This window comes from Giraffa tippelskirchi, chromosome 1, assembly GCF_054371585.1.
Source record: "Giraffa tippelskirchi isolate mGirTip1 chromosome 1, T2T-mGirTip1v1.2.pri, whole genome shotgun sequence".
Lineage (NCBI taxonomy): Eukaryota > Metazoa > Chordata > Mammalia > Artiodactyla > Giraffidae > Giraffa > Giraffa tippelskirchi.
This window is the reverse complement of record NC_137275.1, coordinates 158,715,640-158,740,977: the sequence shown is the minus strand read 5'-3', so window position 1 is coordinate 158,740,977 and position 25,338 is coordinate 158,715,640. Positions and strand designations below refer to the sequence as shown.

Sequence of the window (25,338 nt, the reverse complement as noted above, 5' to 3'; positions counted from 1 at the left end):
TAATTACTATGATTTGTTAGCATAGGTAAGTTTCGTCACAAACTATGAATGTCCAAAATATTTTGCTCAAACGCCATTGAAAATAGCTGGAGGGAAGTAGTTGTGGGTCAGGGTTTAGAAATCTAAACTATTTCAATAAGAAATAGAAATAAATGGAATTAAATAAAATTTCTGGATGGCACTAACTGCCAGTTTGCATTTCCCACAACACACTCTGCTTATGAAAGGTGTACCAAAATAACTGTGGTGCTGTAGAAAACAGGGTAATGGTTTGAAGTCTTACTGGCTTTTCACTAAGGCACAGTAGCTTCTGGCCATGGCAGTCAGCTCTGGACATATTTCCCTGTGGCACACAGACCACAATGATAGGTATTACACCAGAAAACAAGTTCTTTTTGTAATAGCGCAGGTGTTTCCCAAAGTCATGGATGTATGCAAAACTTTCAGTTTGGGGAGTGGAGAGGGAATGGTCACAGGAAGGAGAGGATTTGATTTTCATAGCCATGTTTTTCTATCCCTCTTTTTGATTCCCAAATCTCCTGACAGTGTCAAGAAGGCCAGTATGGCTGCAGTACTGCAGCAGGAAATGGGTAAAATGAAACAACATATATATGTAAAAGTGTTCTAAGACAATTATTAGGAAGCAGAGACTAACTCAGAAGCCAATGAGACATGAGGGCAATAAAGGGAAGGTGAGTTAGAGTGGGCCCTGTGAGTTACCAAAGACCAAGTAATATCCACAGTTCTGAATTTTCATGTAATGCTAATTGATTGATACACTGGATAATTAGTACCCAACATTTTTAGAGTGTACATACTAACATTCAAATAAGGCAGTTATGTGAATGTTTACCATAATCCTTTTCAAAAGCCTCAGTACATTTTTGAAAGATCAATACTGAACTTTTAAAAATCAAAAGCTTTTTTTCCCACAAGATATGTAAGAATCACTTGCTAGCATTTGTATTTTCAGTGCCTGGAATAAAATGGGCCAAACTTTCAAAGGCAGTTAATAACAGCGTATACAATGACTTGTTTCATTTAATCTAGCACCAAGTAAGAGAATTGAAGATATTGTCAGATTGCTCCTTCACCTCTCATATTGCCCCACTCTTCCTACCAAGCTACCACTGTACATAAGCATGCATCCTGTTGCCCCTCTAAGGAATCAAATCATTTTCATTTTAAAATGGCTGCCCAGATTACATTCACTGGCAGAGTTCTTCCCCATTAAGGAAGGATAGCAGTGAACATGAGCAGGTGTCAACTTCTTTGATTAGGAATAAAGAACTCTTCTAAGTAAAATCAATGAGTTTCCTGGTTCTTTTTAATATGTTGTGTAAATTCTCTTAATTCCTACACCTGTGTACTAATTATGATTGTTATTTATGTCAAGGGAGTTTCCCCCAGGCAAACCTGATCTATTTCCATCCTTAATGTCTACTTAACCTAATGCCATGAGTCTGCTTTCCTTCCTCCCTCCTTCCCTGCCTTCCTTCCTTCCTTTAATTTGCTACTCATCAAAGCAGATCATACATTGGGATCAAAAAAGAAACTGACAAGTAGATCCTAAAGTGCACATTTTTCAACCTGAGTAACTTCTGAAAACATGAGAGTTTAATTACAGATTCTACTGAAAATTCAACTTTGGTGCTTTTACAAGACTTTACAATGTCAATTTCTAACAAGTCAAATCCCTCAGTACACAAGGATTTTCAAAAGAAAAGTGATATGAAAATACATTTTGCTATGTGCTAATTGATAAATTTTTATAGCACACTGAAAATCTGGAGTAAAGTGAAAGTGTGTTTAAAAACAACAAAATACAGGATACACGGTTATCGAAAGGTTGCTAGTGTAAAGTGTACAAAAACCCCAGAAACCTCAATAGTCAGGAGACCACAAGGGGGAGCTCTCATGCCTTGTGAAGATAGCAGAGCTCAAAAGGAAGACAAGACTTCTGGCAAGGACTCAGCCAACAAAAAGCCATGGACTTGTTTACTACAGCCCTCCCAACTTCCTTTTCTCCTCTATAATATAAGGTATTGTCATTCCCATGCTGTGGGAGGACCTGCACCTGGCTCACCATGGTTGAGACTCCAAATTGCAACTATCTGCTGATTCCGAATAAACCCATTTTGCTGGAGAAATATCTGGCAATCTGTTTGAGGTTAATAAAAGGCAGCAGTGAATTTGCATCCTGCAACTAATCTATAAATTTGGTTGCTTTTTTCCCCCCAGGAATTCCATAGACAGTGTCCCACAGTTTGTGCGTATCACAGTGCTAGAGGCCTCTTTTTTTGCATCACTATCCACAAAAGCCTCTGATAAGATACTTTCACAAGTGATATGGAAGTTTTTTCTTTTACTTTTCCAGAAAAATAAGGAAACTTTATCCACCACTTCTTTTCTGAACAAAACTTAGATTAACGATTGCCCTTTCAATTATACTCAACAATTTTCACAAGTCTAGTTAGTCATTTATAATGTTTTATAATTGTGCTAATTAAATTCTAATTGTATCTAGTTAGAAGGTAACTAGATAAAACACTAAACATTTCAGAAGATGAATCTTCATAACTGACTTTTGGCACATCCTTAATTTCCAGGATAAAATCAGCAGAAATGAAACTAACATAATTTTCAAAGAATTTATACAGGCCAGAGTCTTAGGGCAAGGAACTTCTAAATGCACAAGACAAGGAGCTTCTGCTCATCTTCCTAGTTACATGCACTTTTCCTCATGGAGTAACTGATGTTTCCTGGTTTCTTTGTGGAAGTTTTGTTTGTAGGAAAGCATATACATGTGGCCAGATCTTGTTGGTTTCTGTTCCGGAGAATGTTTCCAACACCCCTTTTTTCCTAAGGATAAAAAACAAACAAGACAGGTCTGACAATAAAAAAAGATCACAGGCCAGTATCACAAATGAACATAGATGCAAAAATCCTCAGCAAAATATTAACAAACCAAATTCAACAGTTAAGGATCATACACTATGATCAAGTGGCATTTGTCCCAAAGATGCAAGGATGGTTTAATACATTCAAATCAATGAGATACACCACATTAACAAATTGAAGAATAAAGATCATATGATCATCTCAACAGATACAGAATAGCTTTTGACAAAATTTGACATCCATTTTTGATAAAACTCTCAACAAAGTGGCTCTAGAGGGAACATACCTCAGTGTGATAAAAGTCATATATGACAAACCTAGAGCCAATATAATAGTGAAAAGCTGAAGGCATTTCCTCTAAGATCAGAAACAAGACAAAGATGTCCACTCTCACCACTTCTGTTTTGAAATTCCTAGCCATAGGAATCAGAAGGGGGTGTGGGGGCGGAGGGCGGTCCAAATAGGAAAGGAAGAACTAAAACTGTCACTTCAGCAGATGACATGATACTGTATATAGAAAACCCTAAATATGCCACCAAAAAACTATTAGAACTAATAAATGAATTCAGTAAAGCTGCAGGATACAAAATTATAGAAATCTGTTGCATTTTTATACACTAATAACAAATTATCAGAGAAATTAAAACTCCCACTTACAACTGCATTTAAAAAAAAAAACAGGAATAAATCTAATCAAGCAGGTAAAGAACCTATACTTGGAAAACTATAAGGTGCTGATGAAAGAAACTGAAAAAGACATTAAAAAATGAAAGATATATCCTGTTCATGGATTGGAACAATTAGTATTGTTAAAATGACCATACTATGCAAGACAATCTACGGATTCAATGCAATTCCTAACAAAATACCAACAGCAATTTTTTTTTAATGTTTGTTTACTTTCGGCTGTGTTGGGTCTTAATTGCTATGCGGGCTTTCTCTAGGTGCAGCAAGCAAGGGCTCCTCGTGGTGCGAGGGCTCCTCATTGCAGTGGTTCTCCTGTTGCAGAGCACAGGCTCTAAGGCACATGGACTCAGTAGTTGTGGCTCACAGGCTCATTAGTTGTGGCAGGTGAGCTCAGTTGCCCCGTGTCATGCGGGATCTTCCTGGACCAGGGATCAAACCAGTATCCCTTGCATTGCAAAGTGGATTCCTAACCACTGGACCACTAGGGGAGCCCCCAGTGGTATTTTTCATGGCACTAGAACAAAAATTCTAAAATCTGGATACACAAAAGACCCCGGATAGCCAAAACAATCTTGAGAAACAACAGAGCTGGAGATATCATGCTCCTTGACTTCAGACTATACTACATAGCTACAGTAACCAAAATAGTAATGGCACTAGCACAAAACCAGATACATAGATCAATGGAACTGAACAGGCAGCCCAGAAATAAACTGCAGTATGGTCAGGTTAATCTGTGACAAAGAAGGCAAGAATATACACGGGAGAAAAGACAGCCTCTTCAATAAATGGTGTTGGAAAAACTGGACAGCTACACACAAAAGAATAAAACCAGATTACTTTCTCACACAATATAAATAAAATCAAGAAGGATTAAAGACCTAAATGTAGGACCTGAAGTCATAAAACTTCTCGAAGAAAACACAGGCAGTACACTCTTTGACATCAGCCTTAACAATATATATACTACATGTATGTATGTTGTATGTGTGTGTGTATATATATAGGATATATTATATATTGTGTGTGTATGTATATATATATATAGACAGAGAGAGAGGATCTGTCTCCTCAGGCAAGGGAACAAAAGCAAAAAAAATGGGACTACATCAAACTAAAAAGATTTTGTATAGCCAAGGAAGCTCAGCAAAATGAAAAGGCAGCCTACTGAATGGGAGAAGATATTTGCAGCTGATATATCTGATGAGAGGTTAATATCCAAAATATACAAAACCCAACATCAAAAAAATAAAATAAACAACCTGATTTAAAAATGGGCAGAGGACCTTAACATGTCTTTTTCCAAAGACATACAGATGGCAAACAGACACATGAAAAGATGTTCACCATCACTAATCATCAGGGAAATACAAATCAAAACCAAAATCAGATCAATTCACACCTGTCAAAATGGCTTTTATCATAAAAAAAAAAAAATGGATAGGTTGAGGACTTCCCAATTCGGGTTCAATCCCTGAATAGAAAACTAAGATTCCACACGCCACTTGGCATAGCCAAAAATAAATAAATAATTTCTTTCTTTTTTTTAAAGATAATAGTGTGGATTTAATGGTCTCAGTAAGTACAGATCTGTGTGATCAACAATGAAAGGCACTTGGCTGGGTGTTGGAAAACCTAGATTCTGGTTTTAGTTGTACCCTCTGGCTAATAGAAATGGTCACTGAAGATGCATCTATCATTTTCTGAGCACATGCTAAGTGCTTTACATATAATAATTTAATCCTATTTAAAGCTCAAGTTTCATTATTTTACTGATGAAACTGTGTTAGGGATGTAAAGTAATAACCTGAATCACCAAAATGGTAGTAGGCTTCAAAACACAGCTCCTGTCAGACACTAGAACACCCTTGGCTTTCTTTCATCTGCTTACCTCTTTGCAAGACAGCTTCCTAATACTTGATGGTCGTTTCTTCTTTCACCTAGGTTTTTTTTCCCTCTGTGCCCTCTTCTGAATTTTAAAGGAAAGGGGAATTCTCGAATGTTGTTTTTATCGTGTTTCCTACTGGGTTTCTCCATTTCTTCCAAGGTAGATTTGTCTGGCTTTTTACCAGGCCAGCAATCAAAGTCTGTATTCACTTGTTTCCTTGAGGTGTGATAGTGAGAAGGATCAAAATCCAGGTGTTGTTTTTCAAAACAGAAAAATTCCTGCCAGAGATTCTGGCAATCAAATTGTTTATCCTCCTCCTCCAACTACTTATATACACACTGGCTTTAAGGCTGCAGAACAGCAAATGAAGAACTCTGGTTTATCACTTCCTAAAAACAGGATCAGTCATACCTCTGCAAGTTTTTCACTAGATTTTAAGATGTTTCACTGGGAACAAAAACATTCCTTTATGCATTCCTCATAAGATTTGCCACAGTTAAAGACTAACTTAAATAATTCCCACTGTTTTCTGGGTTAAGAAACATCTGCTAAAGCCCTCCTGCTTCTAAGTTCACAAGCATCTTATAAAGTTTTCAATAGAACAAGCTTCTTAACTGTTGTAAGCCTCTTGAAGAGCCACCTTAAAATCAAACCTATGTCACAAGTGGGTTAACAGGTTGCTTCCAAGGGAACAATTATACATACCTATTCAGTCCTAAGGCTGAACCTTGGACGAATGGACGAACATTTGTCACCTTCATTTCTATGTAATAAAATGGAACTGGCTTAAGCTATTGGTCCTCTAAAAAGAGCATCATGTTGCTTGTAAACAGAGACCTGGTTATACTATCAAATGTCCCACAGCTGAGAAGAGTTTTAAAAGCAACAATATAACTGTCAGTATTTTAAAATAACAATGCTGATTCTCACTAAGGTTATTGCAAATACCACTTTAAACTGTTGGTTAAGTCCAGTCCTAGTTCTATGTACAGGAGCTTAGAGGGAAAAGTTTCAATTAATGGCAAGAGGTAGCAAAAGCCAGAAGCTCAGAAAGACTAGGGTATTTCCTGAAACAGGAACCAGGGACATACACTTCATCTCTACAGCCTTCCCCTTCTTCCCCTCCCACATTTTACAGAACTAATGCCTACAGCCACTGTACTTCCACTGCATTCAGTCATGACTTCCGTTAATAGCCTCATAGTGTTGTTACCAGCTTAGCAACAATGCGCTCTCCCTTCTTCTGGTTACTTTTGAATGAATAACAAACCCCTTTTGGGAAACAACCTTTTCACTAAATTCAGTCCATGCGACTCAGATGGGATAGTCCCCACCTCCCAGCTTCAAGGATAGACATGATCAGAGCTAGTTAGTGCCAACTCCATGAATTTTGAGGGCAAAGAGACTCTTTTTCTGGGGTAGATGAACTGGAAGGAGGTGAGCTGGAATGTTGAGGAGCTCACACAGGTAGAGCCCACCTGAGATTGATGCCAACACAGGAAAACAAAGCTAAGCGTGACAGAGGCCTGATGACTCTGTTTGGACACCTGGACCCAAACCATCTACCTTTGGACTCTTCAGTTACATGACCAATAAATTTCCTTTTTGCTAAAGCTTGTGTGAATTGGGTTCCTGATTGATATAAGCACCTATCACAATGTATAATAAATACTGTTTACCCAGCACTTTGCCTCACAAAGAAAGGTGAGTTTCTTTGGGGCTTGGCAAAGACTGGGTTTAATTATCTCTGTGGATCACTGGCCGAGCACAGTGTCCACAGGGTAAACAACATTCATTAATACTGAGTGATTCAACAGTGCCAGGACTGTTTTTAAGTCTTTGTATGGATTCTCTCATTTAATTCCGTTAACAACCCTATAAAGAAAGTGAAGAACTAAAGAGCCTCTTGATGAAAGTGAAAGAGGAGAGTGAAAAAGTTGGCTTAAAGCTCAACGTTCAGAAAACTAAGATCGTGGCATCTGGTCCCATCACTTCATGGGAAATACATGGGGAAACAGTGGAAACAGTGTCAGACTTTATTTTTTGGGGCTCCAAAATCACTACTGATGGTGACTGCAGCCATGAAATTAAAAGACGCTTACTCCTTGGAAGGAAGGTTATGACCAACCTAGATAGCATATTGAAAAGCAGAGACATTACTTTGCCAACAAAAGTCCGTCTAGTCAAGGCTATGGTTTTACCAGCGGTCATGTATGGATGTGAGAGTCGGACGGTGAAGAAAGCTGAGCGCCAAAGAATTGATGCTTTTGAACTGTGGTGTTGGAGAAGACTCTTGAGAGTCCCTTGGACTGCAAGAAGATCCAACCAGTCCATCCTAAAGGAGATCAGTCCTGGGTGTTCATTGGAAGGACTGATGTTGAAGCTGAAAAACCAATACTTTGGCCACCTGATGCGAAGAGTTGACTCACTGGAAAAGACCCTAATGCTGAGAAGGATTAGGGGCAGGAGGAGAAGGGGACGACAGAGGATAAGATGGCTGGATGGCATCACTGACTTGATGGACATGGGTTTGGGTAGACTCCAGGAGTTGGTGATGGACAGGGAGGCCTGCCGTGCTGCGATTCATGGGGTCGCAAAGAGTCAGACACGACTGAGCGACTGAACTGAACTGATACAATAACTGCTCTGATTTTACAAATGAAGAATTCATGGCACAGATGTTGAAACACCTTGACCAGGGCCACACAGATGGTAATCTGCAGGAGCCAGGCTCATCATATAATCACAAAATTATACTAACAGCTAGTGAAGAAAGTGAATTGCCAACTTCCTTGTAATTTCATCCTCCAGAAATAACTCTTAAAATAATTTGGAGACTGCTACTTCAGAATTCACTGCATAGTTACCCAATTACAACAACAATAGTAATAGCTAATAATCATATAGTGCTTAATGTGTGTCAGACACAATTCTAAGAATTACATATGTTAACTCCACCTTTCAACCCTCCAGTCTCAATCCCATTTTGCATGGAAAAAAACAGAAGTTAAGCAAGAAGTTAAGGCCACGTTAATAAATGGTGAGCTGGGATTTGAACTTAGGCACTCTGGCTCCAGAGTCAGTGCTCTAACCACAGCACTGTCCTGTCTTAATGCTGAGTCATTATTCAGTAAGTGAATGAATAAAGAAAAGTGAATGTAATCAACCGTCTCTTAGGAGAGGGGAAGGCTGAATAAAGAAACAGAATTGTTTCTTGGCCAGAGTCAAACATTAATTCACTAGAGTTCCTGTATTTGTGGTGGGATATGAATTCCCTGAGTTAACAAAACTATGTAAAAATGAAAACTTTTAAACACTATTTGCCAAATAAATGATCTGAGGATTAGTTGCCCTTTGAGAGGCTTTTGTGCTACAGTGTCCTCTACTGTCACAGGGAGTGGGCACCGTTAGGTCTGCCTTCCTGGCATTCACGTCAGCCCTCCCTCCAGCAGACAGCAGAGTTTGGGTGAGACTGACCCACTGCCTGCTCTGGGTGTGGACCAATCAATATAATCTCTCCCATCCAGTGACTGGCTCAGAAATGCACAGAAACCTAGGCCTAAAATGCAAGGCATTCTCTGACCACAGTAGCTGCTCAAGTTGGTTAACTCTAGCACTTCTGTTCACTGGGGAAAAGGTGACCCCTCACCCTTTCATAAAGAGGATGCTGTGCCTGCTCCTGGCAACCATCAGCAACTATTTAGGAAGTATAAGGACACAGCCAATACAAAGCGGAGATGAGCAAAATTCTGATCAAACCTGGGGGCAGCTGAAGCCCAAACTACCTTCTCGATTGGTTACACAAATAAATTTCCTTTTATTATTTAAACTAATTCGGGTTGGATCTTCTGGTATTTTAGCATTTTGGCTGGAAAGCATGAAGGATCAGAAAATGATTTAGTGATTCATCATACAAGAGAAGTTCTGAAAAGCGACCAACTCACCGGTAGTACTCCAGGACGGGCTCTGTTTGGGCTTCGTAAGCTTTCAGTCTCTTGACAACTGTCTCTGGTCTATCATCCTCACGCTGAACAAGAGGCTCCCCAGTCAGATCATCAATTCCCTAAATGGGAGTTAAAAGGGCTGGCATCAAGTATCATAGTTTTGAAGGATATTTTTATAGGTAGTTAACTGATTTGTAAACAGACATCTATGTAAGCAGCAAACACAAAAATGTGCTTTTTAAATAAATGGAATCAAATCCAAACCCAGGTCACTGCAACACAGAGCCATGAGACCCCAGGAACGTTTCCACGGTGACAATCACCTTCTCTTTACAGCAAAAGGGTTTTTAAGCAGCCTCTAAATAATTTTGTATTATATATTACATGTATATTATATGTATTATATTATGAAAAAAAGTGAAAGTGTCAGTCGTGTCCAGCTCTTTGCAACTGTAGCCCTCCAGGTTCCTCTGTCCATGGAATTTTCCAGGCAAGAATACTGGAGTGGGTAGCCATTCCCTTCTCCAGGGAATCTTCCTGACCCAGGGGTCAAACCTGGGTTTCCTGCATTGCAGGCAGATTCTTAACCATCTGAACCACCAGGGAAGCCCGTGATATTATACATAGACAAAAAGGATTCAGCTACAGATTAGTAATCTGAACTGTAAGCCCTAAATAACCCAAGGTGTCATTAATCCCTACTGCCCCAATTCTTAACACACCACCTGGCAGAGTAGAAAATCAACACATGCTTTTGAAGGAATAACAAACCCCTGTTGCCTCTGGGGAAGTCTTTACCACTAAGTTGACTGGACTAGACCAGCAGACTACACAAGTAATCTGACAACATGCCCTCTGGAGTTCTGGTCACCCAAGAGTATCACCGTAACTTTGAGGGCAACTGTCTCCAGATGACAGAGGTCATCTGTCATCTGAAGACAGCTGGCTACACAGAAGGCCGAGTCAGTTCTACCCCAACTACTCACCATGGTTTTGGGAGGGTTGAACTCGATGTTGTAGACACGGCCACTGCCTGGATGGATCCAGCGAGCAGTAAGGCGCTGCTTGATGACCTCAAAAGGCACGTTCAGGTTAATCACTGTGTCTATCTGATAGGCTCTATCCAGGGCTTCTGCCTGCGGAAGTGTCCTTGGAAAGCCTTTACAAATTAAGTTAAAAATGAACAAAGAAAGAAAGGGCCGAGGGGAGAGAGGGGAGAAGGAAGAAAATTAATGTTGAGCAACTTGTGTAACACCAGGAAGGCTGATGACACTTGTAGGGCAACCCTGATAGTTAATATTTTATATGTTACCTTGTCCAGACCACAGGTTGCTCAGATATTTGGTCAAACAATATTTTGGATACGTCTGTGAGGGTGTCTTTTGTGGGGGGTGAGGTGGGTGGGTTTAAATCAGTTGACTGAGTAAAGCAGACTATTATCCCTAATGTGGGTGGGCCCCATCTAACCCACTGAGGGCTTGGATAGAAAAAGGGCTGGCCCTCTCCAGAAGATAAGGGGGATTTCCTCCTACCTGACTGCCTTGGATTGGGATATGGCTTTTTCCTGCCTTTGGACTCAAACTCAAACATCGGGTCTTCCTAGGTTTTACCAGCCTTCAGACTCGAACTACACCATCACACTACCAGCTCTCCTGGGTCCCCAGCTTCCTGACCCACTTTGAAGATCTTGAGACTTGACTGCCTCATAATTGCGTGAGCAAATTCTTTGTAATAAACACCTCCCTCTAAAAACTAAAAATCAACCTATCCTCAAGGATCCCATGGCACCTCTGGCTAGGGAAAGTTTACATCTTACTGTAAGTTAACTTCCGTCCTTCCTTCTTCCTTCTGTGATCCTCCCTCATCCTAAATATTCTCAAAAAGGGGAGAAAGAACAAAAGTCATATCTGAAGGAGCTTAGAAATAATGCAGTGCACTTCCCTCTTTGCATTTAAAAAAATAAGCAGGACAGAGAAGACGACTGGCCCCCGAGTCCCCAGGGTCGGGAGTGGCAGCACACAGTCCTCCTGCCCACCATCTGTTTCTATAATAGCACATGAAATGCTCACTCTCCAGTCTGCAGGCATGCTTTTGGGCAGCTGAAATATTCTCAATACTCCACCTACCATCCAATAGCCAGTTATATTGGGTGAGATTTTTCAGCTCATGAAGGACCAACCGAGTCATGACGTCGTCTGGGATGAGCTTCCCTTGGTCAATGAAAGTCTTGGCTAAAACACCAATTTCTACATTAGAGGCAGGAAAAAAAGGCAAGTCAGCAAGTACATTTATTCTATCCCATTCTAAGCCTCTAGGAAACTGGCTGCCTAAAGAAGCCCCCTGGATAACACACTCATTTGAAAATGTGCGTCATCAACTTTTGTGATAAAAACAGAGACTGTAAAATAATCAATGCCTACTTCAAATTTTCCATCATATAAAAATAGACAAATGTAAAAATAATGAAAAGATATATAGCAATATGTTAGCAGTAGTCATCTCTGTGATAGAATTATGTGATTTAACATATTTGTACTTTTCTGTATTTTTCTAAATTTTCTATCAGAGAAATATATACACTAAAATTATTTTCTTTTTAAATAAGAAATTGAAATAGTCATTATTTTTAAGTGGCTCAGTTTAAGTACCTGAGATCTTGTTACTGTAGACATTTTTCTAATCCTCTAGAATAGATGCTGTTGTCACAATTCAGTTTTTTACCAGATCAGCACTGTGATTGTTACATTTTTATAAATAAAATACCCTGAAAAGCATTTATGAACACTTTAAAATATTACCTACAATTATATGTTATTCTTATGCAATGGTATTTTAATTTTCTCATCATCTGTTAGCAAATTATTTACACCCATACAGAATTTGTAATGCCACTGTAATAATCTATGCACTTACAATTTTGTGTTTGTTCACTTAACCATCATTTTGTAGACACTTTTCAGTGATTTTATACAGTCATTCAGTCATTTTCAGAAAATATATCTATATTTGATAAAAATACACTCTATCATGGCAGTATATACTGTTGGACACTGAAATTTTTAAATAAGTCTTGATTTTTCCCTACCACTTCTGCTTTTAAAGATCTTAACATTCTTTTTCCTTTTTCTTTCTTTTTTTGGGGGGTGGGGAGAGTGCTTCTGAATTACTTCTGATGGATAAATTCTCAGGAATCAGAGATTAAAGAGCCAATGCTTATGACTGTTTTAATAATTCTTGGTATGAACTGACATACTGACTTCAGAAAAGATCCTAAATTGTCAAATTCATGAAATTTCAGATTTCTAACTAAGCACATTAACTACATGGAAATTGGCTGCCGTTTGACAGGTGCACTGCTTGGATTTACAAACAACATCTGGAACTGGGCCTGAGAGTACCCTGGACTCAAAACACCCTATTGGAAAGGTCCACATACTTAATATGTGTGCACCACAATGAGACATCACTTCACATTCACCAGAATGGCTGTAATCAGAAAGATGTAACAAGTGTTGGCAAGAATGTTGAGAAATTGAAACCCTCATATATTGCTGGTGTGCAACATCTCTGTTGTCAGGCTTTTGACCACCACGCTGGGGGACCTAAAGCTCAAACTCACCAAAAGTACTGAAGAAAATCACAATTCTCCAGGGCTGAGTCCCTAACACTGATGTAGGCAATTTAGAAAACAGTCTGGCAGTTTTTCAAGAGTTTAAACAGAGTTACCATATGACGCAGCAATTCAACTCTTAGGTATATTTTCTCAAAAGAAACAAAAACATCAGCTCACAGAAAAACTTATATATGAATGTTCATAGCAACATTATTCACAATAGCCAAAAATTGGAAACAACCCAAATGCTCATCAAGTGACAAATGGGTAAATAAAATGTGGATATATCCATACAAAATTCTATTATTTAGCCATAAAAAGAAGTACTGATACATGTTACATAATATATGAATTTTGAAAACATGCCAAGTGGAAGAAGCCAGACACAAAGACCACATCTTACATTACTCCATTTATATGAAATGTTCAAAGTAGGCAAGTCTAGAGAGACAGAAGAAAAATCAGTGGTTGTCCAGGGCTAGTAATATTGGGGGAAAATGGAAAGTGACTGCTAATGGGAACAGGGTGTCTTTTAGGGGGTGATAAAAACCATCACTGTGGTGATGGTTGCACAACTCTGAATGTAATTTTTAAAATAAAACACTGATTCAGAAATATAGACCAATGGAACAAGATAGAAAGCCCAGAAATAAACGCATGCACCTATGGGTACTTTATTTTTGACAAAGGAGGCAAGAATGAGGCAAGAATGGGGCAAAGACAGCCTCTTCAATAAATGGTGCTGGGAAAACTGGACAGCTACATGTAAAAGAATGAAATTAGAACACTTCCTAGCACCACACACAAAGATAAACTCAAATGGATTAATGACCTAAATGTAAGACCAGAAACTATAACTCTTAGAGGAAAACATAGGCAGAATACTCAATGACATAAATCAAAGCAAGATCCTGTATAACTTACCTCCTAGAGTAAGAGAAATAAAAACAAAAGTAAACAAGTGGGACCTAATTAAAAAGCTTTTGCATAGCAAAGAAAACTATAAGCAACGTGAAAAGACAATCCTCAGAATGGGAGAAAATAATTTCAAATGAAACAACTGACTAAGGATTAATTTCCAAAATATACAAGCAGATCATACAACTTAATGCCAGAAAAACAAACCCAATCAAAAAGTGGAAAAAAGACCTAAACAGACATTTCTTCAAAGAATACAGATGGCTAACAGACACATGAAAAGATGCTCAACATTGCTCATTATCAGAGAAATGCAAATCAAAACTACAATGAGATATTACCTCACACCGGTCAGAATGGCCATCATCAGAAAGTCTACAAACAATAAATGCTGGAGAGAGTGTGGAGAAAAGGGAATGCTCTTACACTGTTGGTGGGAATGTAAATTGATACAGCCACTATGGAAGATGGTATGGAGATTTCTTAAAAAACTAGGAATAAAACCACCATATGACCCAGCAATCCCACTCCTAGACATATACCCTGAGGAAACCAAAATTGAAAAAGACACATGTATCCCATTGTTCATTGCAGCAGTATTTACAATAGCTAAAACATGGAAGCAACCTAGATATCGATCAACAGATGAAAGGATAAAGAAGTTGTGGTACATATAGACAACGGAATATTACTCAGCCATAAAAAGGAATGCATTTGAGTCTGTTATAAAGGGATGGATGAAACTAGAACCTATTATACAGAGTGAGGTGAGTCAGAAATAGAAAGATAAATATTGTATTCTAACACGTACATATGGAATCTAGAAGAATGGTACTGAAGAATTTATTTATAGGGCAGCAATGGAGAAACAGACATAGAGAATAGACTTGTGGACATGGGGAGAAGGGAGGAGAGGGTGAGATGTATGGAAAGAGTAACATGGAAACTTAATTACCATATGTAGAATAGATAGCCAATGGGAATTTGCTGTATGGCTCAGGAAACTCAAACAGGGGCTCTGTATCAACCTAGAGCGGTGGGATGGAGAGGGAGATGGGAGGGAGGTTCAAAAGGGAGGGGATATATGTATACCTATGGCTGATTCATGTTGAGATTTGACAGAATACAACAAAATTCTGTAAAGCAATTATCCTTCAACAAAAAAAATAAATTAAAAAAACACACTGATTTATAACTTGAGTTAATTTTATGGTATGTGAATTATATCTTTAAAAAATTGTTTTAAAAAAAGAAAGTAAAGATGAAAAATACCTGGTAAGCAAAACAAGAGAAAAAAAAAGCCACTCATATAACCTATATAACTCAGCACTACTTAGATAATTATCATCAAAACTGTTAACATTACCATGGCCGATTCATGTCAATGTATGGCAAAAACTACTACAATATTGTAAAGTAATTAGCCCCCAACTAAAATAAATAAATTTATTTTAAAAAAAAACAACTGTTAACATTAAAACCTACAGACACTTTGTTTTGTGAATAGATAGTTCCATGCATAGTCTAACAATCTTTTTCACTATCACTAACAACTTTCTATATCACTAAACACTTACAATAGCTTTTAAAATCTGAAGTCTATAATGCTTTTATTTAAAAGAAAAATAAAAATGATTCAACTCTCTATATCAAAATGTAAGCAGTTTGTTTATTACATTTCAGGTTTTCATCCCGTTAAAATTATGCAAGGACTCTTGTCCAGCATAATCTTTGGACAGTCAGTAAATTTTTATTCCCTTGATTGCCTATAATTTAATGTTGTATCTAAACAGACTCCTCATTAAAAAGACTATTTCTTTTTTGATTCCAAAAATTAACAAATGTGTGAGCTTCCATACTTACAAAACCCAAAAGGTAGTTTAAAAGTAAATCATTCAAAACAAGCTAATTTTCTATAAAGTTGTACACAAACAAAAATAGAAAAGGGAGGTTATAGGAAAATAGGAAGGGTTAAAACCAGCTTTTGATTTTTAAGGATAATAATGAGAAATTCTAAAACATAGAAACATTAATTTCAGAGATGATATTTGTATTATACAAAAAAAATTATTAATTCTATGTCTCCTTTTAACATCTGGTCATTCTTATAACACTCCTCAAGCCAACCACACCTCATATCTGAATGATCTAGAAACAACTTATGTTTGAGCATTTATGAAGTACAAAAGAGGGCCTGACCAACCTGTAAATACAGTTCTCTTTTACATATGCCAAGAGAAGGGGCTAGTGAATTAATCTAGTTTCTGACAAAACTGCTTTTAGCTTTTTTATAATGTATATACATCTTTATTTTAAAAACATGTTAAAAAAGTAAATAAATAAAAACATGTTGACAAAACAAAACTAGAACAAGAGGGAATGCATCAAATGTTAGCTTTATACCCCATCAAGGGTTTAGAAAAAAAGACTTTCTCAAATAATAAAGACTCTGAGTCAACCTAGTGGTTACCTCTGGCAGGGTGAGAGGATGTGATGGGCTGGCATATGTGGTGACCCTAAAGGTACTGGTTTTCTGCCTGATGGTGGGTAATATCCATGGGTAATATCCATGCAAGTATCAGTACTTCTTTTTATGGCTAAATAATAGAATTTTGTATGGATATTCCACATTTTGGTATTCATTTTATTCTTCTAATCATCATAGAAATCATAATACTTGCATGCATGGGATACCTCATAAGAATAATACTGAAAATCGAAACATCCCTTGACAGTTGTCCTCCGTCCAACCATCACTCAATCTGAATCCTCTTCAGTGAAGCACTTAGAAGGAACTCCCATTCCAGGCCTATATTTCTCCCTGCTTCAGGATGGAATCTCAACTCAAGGCCCAAGTAGGTCTGGCCTCATCTTCTCTCTCCTCTACTTACCTCCTCACCACTTCCACACAACCCTCAAACCATGGCCCCAACATGGAGTTGCACATACTTTAGGTCCTCTGAGCCGTTGCACAAGCCTCTTCCTCCTCTCTGTTATCTGATAAGCTCATCTTTCAAGATACATCTTAAACGGTCCTTCATGATGAGGAGGTCCCTTAACCTCTGAGGCAATCAAAAGTTCCTGCTCTGGACTTCCCTAATGTCACAGACTTATCTCTGTTGGAGCACTTATCACACTGTTGAAATTACCTGTTCACATGTTGGTATGAACAGAAATGTGCCCCTTAAAATCCGTATGTTGAAGCCCTCCCCCTCAATGTGGCTGTATTTGGAAACGGAGTCTTTATGGAGGTAATTAAGGCTAAATGAGGTCATAAAGGGGGACTTTAATCCAGTATGATTGGTGTCCTTACATGAAGAGGAAGAGACATCAAGAATGTACACAACAGAGGAAAGTCCAAATGAGGATCCAGTGAGAAGGAGGCCATTTGTATGCCAGCAAGAGAGGCCACACCAGAAAACCAACCCTGCTGGCACTTTGATCTTGAACTTCTAGCCTCCAGAACTAGGAGAAAATAAACTTCTATTGTTTAAGCTACCTGGTCTGTGCTATTCTATATGGCAGCCCAAGCAGACTAATGGCCATCTGCCTGCCCATGTTCTGACTTGAGCACCTCCAGTGAAATATATTTGTCTCTGTTGTTGCCAGTACCCAGCTTGATAAATCCATAGATGAATGACTGGATGGATAGATGAAGAGATGAGCTGCCTGGATTATCCTGGATTCTAGCCATGGAATTTTAAAAAGGCCTACCTTACTTTGTTAGAAAAAAAGAAATGGAGCAATCCTCATGGAAAGCAATATTGTTAAATGTAGAAAACTGCATGTACAGTTTATTGTGATTTGTGTAAAAAAGAAAAAAACAGGAAGAGATAAACAATGGATTGTATGTGCATGAAATAGCTCTGGAAGAATCTTTTCACTAAATGTCCTTTTATATTTTTTGGAGTTCAAAACCAAGTAAATGTATTACCTATTACAAATAAAAAATTCTGCCCTTACAAAAATAATTTGCTCTACTGTCATTATCATTCTGATGAGGCATATCTATGCTGTCTGGGTGTACAAACTAGAAGTTTTGTTAGACATACAGAAACTTGGGAGCTGACAGACGCTTTGAAGATTACCTACTGAGTTCAATTTTCCCAATTTACAAATGAGAACAAATGAGATTCAAAAGGGGTTCATTCAGTCCAGGATTATGTTTTTGAGAAGCACCAAGCAGGGCAGTTTCTCAAACTTTGGACAATCACATGGCAACCATAACAATTTCAGCCATAGCAGATCTATCATTTACTATGTGATTTTCTTTAAAATGACTCAGTTTTTTTTAGGAATAAAACTGCCATATGACCCAGGAATCCCACTACTGAGCATATACCCTAATAATACCATAATTCAAAAAGATATATGTACCCAATGTTCACTGCAGCACTATTTACAATGGCTAGGACATGGAAGCAACCTAGATGTCCACTGACAGATGAATGGATAAAGAAGATGTGGGGCATATATACAATGGAATATTACTTAGCCATAAAAAGGAATACATTTGAGTCAGTTCTAGTGAGGTGAATGAACCTAGAGCCTGTTACACAGAATGAAGTAAGTCAGAAAGAGAAAAACAAATATCATACATTAACACACATATATATATGGAATCTAGAAAATGGTACTGATGAACCTACTTGAAGTGCAGGAATAGAGACACAAACATAGAGAATAGAATTTGGACACAGCGGAAAGAAGATAGTAGGACAAATTGAGATAGTAGTGTTGAAACATATACATTACCATATGTAAAACAGATAGCCAGCGAAAATTTGCTATATAATACAGTGTCTTATAGCTCAGTTGGTAAAGAATCTGCCTGCAATGCAGAAGACCTGTGTTTGATTCGTGGGTCGGGAAGATCCACTTCCCAAGAAGGAAATGGCAACCCACTCCAGTATTCTTGCCTGGAGAATCCCACGGACAGAGAGGAGCCTGGCAGGCTACAGTCCATGGGGTCGCAAGAGTCCAACACAACTTAGCAAATAAACCACTACCACAGGGTGCTCAACACAGTACTGACGGTCTGGAGGGATGAGATGGAGTGGGGAGTGGGAGGGAGTTTCAAGAGGGAGGGGACATATGTATAGTTATGGCTGATTGAGATTGTTGTATGGAAGAAGCCAACACAACATTGTAAAACAATTATCCTCCAATTAAAAATAAATTTAAAAAAATAATGGGAAAAGAAATTTTTAAAAAATGACTCTTTTAATTTAATAAGCTATACTGTTCAAGAAATTAAAGGGTTGGTGTGCTAGTTATCATTTTTTCAAATACAAGTTGAAATAATTTTTATTGATTTTATTAATTTGAATTTTATTTTTATTTTAGAGAAAATTTTTTGTCTACCTAAAATCATCTTATGAATCTCAATTTGGGAAATACTGCATAATTGAAAGAGTAATTTAATTGGCATACAAGAGACCTGGGTGTTCACACTTGTCTCCCGATGACTGCTTTTTATTATTGAGCAAGTTCTTTAACCTCTCCTGAACTCTGTTCCCTCATTGCTAAATGAGAGGGCTGGACTAATGACAAAGGGGCAGACACTCAAGTTTTCTGACTCCAGGGTTCAGTGGTGGTCTACAGTTACTCAAGGTTTGCTTCTGTCAACAGGTTGCCTTTTATTTCCAAGGTCTTTATCACATCTGCTGGGATGACTTTAAACTTTAGCTATAAAATACAGAGATGGATTATCAATGCAATATCATTGTGAAATAGTGGTTGGAAGGTAAATTGGCACCATCCTTCCTTAGCACTATTTGATGATGCAGTATTTATAGAAATTCCACAGTATGGAATTTACTTGAAGGAAGTAAGTAGAGATGCTGCCAAATATTCATGTACCAGCATAATCGTAACAATATTAATTATAGCAAAGAATGGTTAACCACATAAGTATATAATAATAGGAAAACGTTTCATTAATAATTGTGCAATCTTGGTGAAATTAAATATCATTTTAAACACTACTTAGTGATGTGTGAACATAATCACAATAAGTGTGAAAGAAGGGATCCAAGCAATCATTTAGACTATAACAATTTTTCAAACACATGCAAATACAATAGAGAAAAAAAGAGAAAAAACAGAATAGAAGAAAAAGTACCAAAGAGTTCATTATAGTTGTGTCTGGATGGTAGAATTATAAAGGACTTTAATTTTCTTTATACTCTCATGTTTTTCTTACTTTATAATAAATATGTTTTTCTTAGCATCAAAAAAAATTAAACTGTATTTTTAAATAAAAGATTACACCTCTCCTTTGGTGCTGATCCTGTGTGAAATATCCAGTCCGTTCACAAATATTTATTGAGAATGTATTTTTAGACCTGAGATACAGACCATCTGTAATAACAATCTCATGACACCTCCCTCAACTCCATCTTCTGCTTTTTTTGTTAAAGAACTGCCTGAAGAGACTCCAGAAAGAGCAGGTGTCTGAGGCAGGCTGAACATCTTTCCCAGAGATCCTCTCCTGCCTCCCTCTAGTCTCTCTTTTCACGTTGTAGAGTCAGGAAGAGGATGCTGGGCTTGTCACGGGATGTTATACATAAACAAAGAAGCCTGTTTCTTAATTTTAAAAGTTCAGTTAATTTGCTTTAATTTTTTTAAGTTTTCTGTTTTCACAAGTTAACATATCTTTAACTTCACTGAAGGTGGTCTCTAACCACAGTTATGCCTCATTACTGAGTTATTTTTCAGAGATTCACTTTCGGATTCTTTACTCCTCTCCAGTTTGGATAATCTTACCCCCAAAGGGTTGCAGTACTGGGGACTATACATTGTTACCTAACGACATCAATAGGTAGCATCAAGAACACTTAGCAAGTGAGCCAAACAGTTTAATCTTCTGAAGCTTAATTAACTACAAAATACTTTATGATTTTTTTTGAAGATCAATGTTAGAAGAGACAAATAAAACTAGTAATTCACCAGATTAGGTGATGAACCACAGAACTCCAAGAAACAAAAAACAGTGGAGTGATTCTTCTTTTTATTTACATGTCAGTGTTTTAAAACAAAGGGAGACTCATCTGAAAATAACCTACATGACCCATCAGTAGGGGATTAGTTAAATAAATCATAGCAGATCCAGCAAATAGACACCTACACAAACATTAAACAATGAAATGGATTTATGTATTTTCAGATGGAAAGATCTCCCAGATGTAAGGTGGAAATACACTGGTGCAGAACACATTTTTAGTAGGATTATATATTGCATAAAACAAAGGATACAGATAAATATGCTTGTACATAAATACAGATTTCTAAAAGGAAACACATGACACTGCTCCCCTCTGAAGAATGAGACTGAGGTAGAGAATGAGAGGAGTTTCCTTTTAATATTATGTACTTCCATCCAAAATTGTTTCCAATTCTTTTTTAACTTGTGTAAGAGATTAATTCTACTTTCTAAAAGGAGAGTCAAAATGACTTTGTTTTGGAAAATAAAGGTCAACGCTTTTGAGAGAAAAAAAAGAACTCACCTTGCTGTTGACTTTTTGAACACAGCTTTCTTAAGATAGAATTTACATAAGATAAAATCCACCCATTGTACAGTGTACAGTTTGTTGACTAGATTTTGTGCTGAGTTATAAGAATTTATTTGTAATGAGAAACAAAACAATCTTTCAGATAACAAGGCACAAGAATAGCTGTCGTGTCTAAAGATTCAAGCCAATTTTGCGACAGCAATGAGGATAAGTAATACTCGGTCATCAGATTATGGGGGAAAGGTCAGAACCAGAAAGTTCCATAGCGTTTAACAAACAAAAAGTAAAAAAAAAGAAAGAGCTAACAGTTTTCCAAGAGCAAAGGCACGAGGAGAATAAGCCATACACAACTCGGTGGACCCTTAGGAACAGCTGCGACTGGGGCTGGACAAACTTCTCAAAGCCATGTGGTTTCATCTCTGAACTTTGAAAGTATCTTAATTTTCTAGTGCCTTCCCTCAGTAAGCTGCCTGAAGCTGTGCACTGAGGTCAGAGGTTTCGGGGAGCAGTCGCTCAGCAGTCCGAGGACTCCTCACTGGGCGGCAATTGGGAGAGGCTGCGCCCACACCCACGAACCTGCATTCGCCGGACCCACTTCCCGCGCCCTGTCCCCTCCGCCCACAGAGCCCCACCCGGGGACAGCGCGCGGCCACCCCTCCCACCTGTGCCTCGAAGCATATTATCTCTGAGCAGGTCCCCGCTGGAGAGGTGCTTCAGCTCGAAGTGTTTGGTGATGCGCGAGGACACGGTGCCCTTGCCAGAGCCCGGCGCCCCCATGATCGCTGCGCGCAGTAGCCGCGCAGACGCCCCCATAGCCGCAGAGAGAGGCCGGGCCCGCGTGGACAGTGAAGCTTCGGCCTGACTCGGCTCGCAACTGCGAGCTCACCCACTTAGTCGCTCGGGCCGGCCGGCCGGCTGGCTGCGCGGTGAGCCGGGGGCGGCCTAGTCGCCCAGGCGTTCCCGGAAGTGAAGAGACAGCCACTGGGCAACCGCGCCCGAGCCCCGCCGCTGCAGCGCCCGCCCCCCGCGACCCGCTCACCCCGGCTCCTGGCCCCACCCCGCCCCGCCCCCTCGGCGCAAGCCGCGCCCCCTCGGCGCAAGCCGCGCCCCCTCGGCGCTCCCGCAGCGACCCCTCTGAGCGCCACGAGTGCCCCGCGCGACCTGCGGCCCTCCGCGCCTCGTCCCCATCCGCCCGCTCCCCTCCGTACCGCCTTTGTTTTTCTCCGCCTCCGGGGGCCCTCCTCGGTGACCCCCGAATGTCCCCCACTTCCCTCAGGTCCGCACCTCTCACCTGTCAGGGCCCTCCCCTGTCCTGCCCAATCCTAGCAGGAGAGACCTTGCCCGATTCCTTGACACTTGGCCACTCCTGCCGCGCCCCCTCCTGACCTCTGAGCGCCGCTTTGCGCCTCTGGGTTACAGGATATCACCCTTCCCCCCAACCCTCCTTCACCCTTCACCGCTCGTGCACTCCAGGCCCTATCTTGCTCAGTCCCAGAGGATTGACCGCGCTCGCTCTGCGCTTCCCCAGGCCCCTGCGCGCTCCTCTGCGCGTCCCCCACTTGCCGCCCCCTCACCCTTGCCCCTCGGTCCCCAGGATTAACCGAGTCCCCCCTCTCCTCCTCCTAAACCCGCAGTCCCTTCCCCTCCCTTCTTCTCCTCTACTGCTGAGACTCTTCCTCCTCCCTAGCTTTCTGACAGCGCTTTTCGAGGTACGTTTATCTGAGTAGAGTCACAGTGGGTTGCAGTGAACCCAAAGGGCTGTCCTCCTCATTTCACAGAAGAGGAATCCCAGTCGAAATTGAGCACAGGGTTCTAAGTCACAAGTCTGTGGAGGGGTGTCTCTTACTTCCTAGGATCACACTTTCATATTCAAAAGTAACTGTTGCTTTTACTCGGCAGAGCCTAAAAATACTGACTCCTCCTCAGGTTCTATTGTTTGCCTTAGGCCCGCCCAAGCATATTGTCTCACTTATTGATTCTATAATTATTTATTCAGTTAAATTCCCACTCCTGCAGTTGAAAGTCTCGTGGTGGAGGCAGATAAATGTGCAAGGTAATTTAAGATAAGTACTATGAACAAAATAGGGGGCTTCCCAGGTGGCTCAGATGGTAAAGAATCTGCCTGCAATGCAGGAGACCTGGGTTCGATCCCTAGGTGGGGAAGATCCCCTGGAGAAGGAAATGGCAACCCACTCCAGTATTCTTGCCTGGGAAATCCCATGGACATAGGAGCCTGACGGGCTACAGTCCATAGGGTTGCAGAGTTGGACAGGACTGAGCAACTAAAACACAAACCTGAACAAAATAAAATAGAATGCATGGAGGAAGGCTGTTTTATATCCAGTGGTCAGTCAAGCTTTGAAGAAATGGCATTTATTTGCTCTGAGTACTGAATGGGAAGGTGGAGGGAGAGGGACAAAGTCAAGGAGAAAAGGCCCTAAAATGGCATGTTTTTCATGTTCCAGGAATAGAAACACAAGACAAAAAGACCTATTTCCTCTGTAAAATGGGCATGGAAGATTAGTTTGGAGTTGTTCAAATTATGGGTATAAAGTACAATGCCAGCCACAGGGTAAGTGTTCAGTATTACATTAGAGTCATCCATTATTGTTATCAATTTTTGTGAAAGGTCACTATGCTAAGCCAGAGAGAAGATTCTGTGAAAATAAACAGAATGCCATCCTTCACAGAAGTTGCCAAATGAGTGGCCCCAAACTGCTTTCAATTTAAAAGATAGAAATTATATCAGAGAGAGATGGTAAGAGAAAGCTTGCTCCCCAATGAATCTGAGCTGGGAGAATGGGTGGGGGAATTCAATATGTAGACAGCTCTGTACATGGAAGGAAATTTAGTAGCTCATTCATATTTCTTACTAAGAAAGCAAGAATGAAAATAAAAGAATTAAATATTCAACTCATGTAGTTAGAAGAAAACATCAAAATAATCCATTGAAAGGATTAGATAAAGAATGCAAATGAAAGGATCAGAAAACTTAAACGGAACTAACAAAAAAATGAAAAGATTTGGACAAGTACAAGTTACAGAACACTGGAAAACTAGGTGCATAGAGAGTCCTTCTGATCTCCAAAGCTGGGAACATTTGAGGGTTTAGATGCAAAAGAGACCTCAAAGAAAATCCTGGGGTTATTTGGCTTAGAAAGAAAACAAACAAAATAGCTGAGGAACTATCCTATCAGTGGGGAGGAAAAGCTGAGTGTTGTGTCCACATCACTAGGACCCACAAAACGCCAACTAACTGCAGCTTTGCAAAAGTTTGTTGATTACAAATGAGGAATGAGTAAGTAACTGTCAAACTGAGAAATCTCCTGGCATCTGGGCTTAGCACAGTCATTTATTTGTCCATGGGCACACACTTTGCATGGGTTGGTTCTTCTCCCTTGAACTTGCCCCAGTAGTAAAAACACTGAGCTCAAATAGTACATTAAGACACCAAGAAACTCAAAAAGAGATTTAAGAAGTACTTGTATGTCAGGGCTTGCTCTTTAGGATTCCTGAAGAGGCCAGATCTGAAGAAGTTTGAGAGAAAGCTATGTGGACAGAAGCCCAGCAATCTGAGTGGGTTCAGCCATTCCAGCTGAGCTGCTAGTTGTAGCCACAGGACTGAACCTGTGGGTAGGTGGATTAGAGAGTGGAAGAGGAATTTCTCCCTCAGCTACTAGAAAAATAGAACTGTCGTTAACTGAGATTGGAAAGACTATAGGAGAAACAGGTTTGAGGAAAATATTAATGCTGTTTTGGGTAAGTGAATTTGGAGATGCCTTTGGGACATCTACAGAAATTGATAAGATAGCAGTTAGATGTACGAATTTTGAGTGCATAATAGAGGTCCAGGCTGGAGGTATAAAACTGGGG

General features: G+C 39.5%; 1 protein-coding gene across 4 annotated transcripts; it reads right to left on the bottom strand.

Annotated features, from left to right (window-relative positions):
• Nucleotides 1-738: 738 nt before the first annotated feature.
• Nucleotides 739-22,854, bottom strand: AK3 (adenylate kinase 3). 4 transcript variants are annotated; one of them, XM_081501920.1, is made up of 5 exons: nt 22,674-22,854; nt 11,547-11,666; nt 10,407-10,579; nt 9,421-9,539; nt 739-2,862 (listed from the first exon to the last, which is right to left on the bottom strand). In XM_081501920.1, exons 2-5 carry the CDS (start codon nt 11,605-11,607, stop codon nt 2,742-2,744), a joined length of 474 nt encoding a protein of 157 aa, XP_081358046.1. In that variant the 5' UTR covers nt 11,608-11,666; nt 22,674-22,854; the 3' UTR covers nt 739-2,741. The 4 variants fall into 4 exon arrangements, with proteins under 4 accessions (XP_081358046.1, XP_081358057.1, XP_081358030.1 ...); XM_081501931.1 differs by having other exon boundaries at nt 22,750-22,854; XM_081501904.1 differs by lacking the exon at nt 22,674-22,854 and adding an exon at nt 22,128-22,330.
• Nucleotides 22,855-25,338: the final 2,484 nt, after the last annotated feature.

Coding starts and splice junctions, on each gene's coding strand:
- AK3 (XM_081501904.1), bottom strand. CDS start 22,278: ATGGGGGCGTCTGCGCGGCTACTGCGCGCAGCGATCATGGGGGCGCCG. Junction 10,580..11,546: donor ATATAACTGGCTATTGGATG/GTAGGTGGAGTA, acceptor TAATTTGTAAAG/GCTTTCCAAGGACACTTCCG. Junction 9,540..10,406: donor TCAACCCTCCCAAAACCATG/GTGAGTAGTTGG, acceptor ACTCCCATTTAG/GGAATTGATGATCTGACTGG.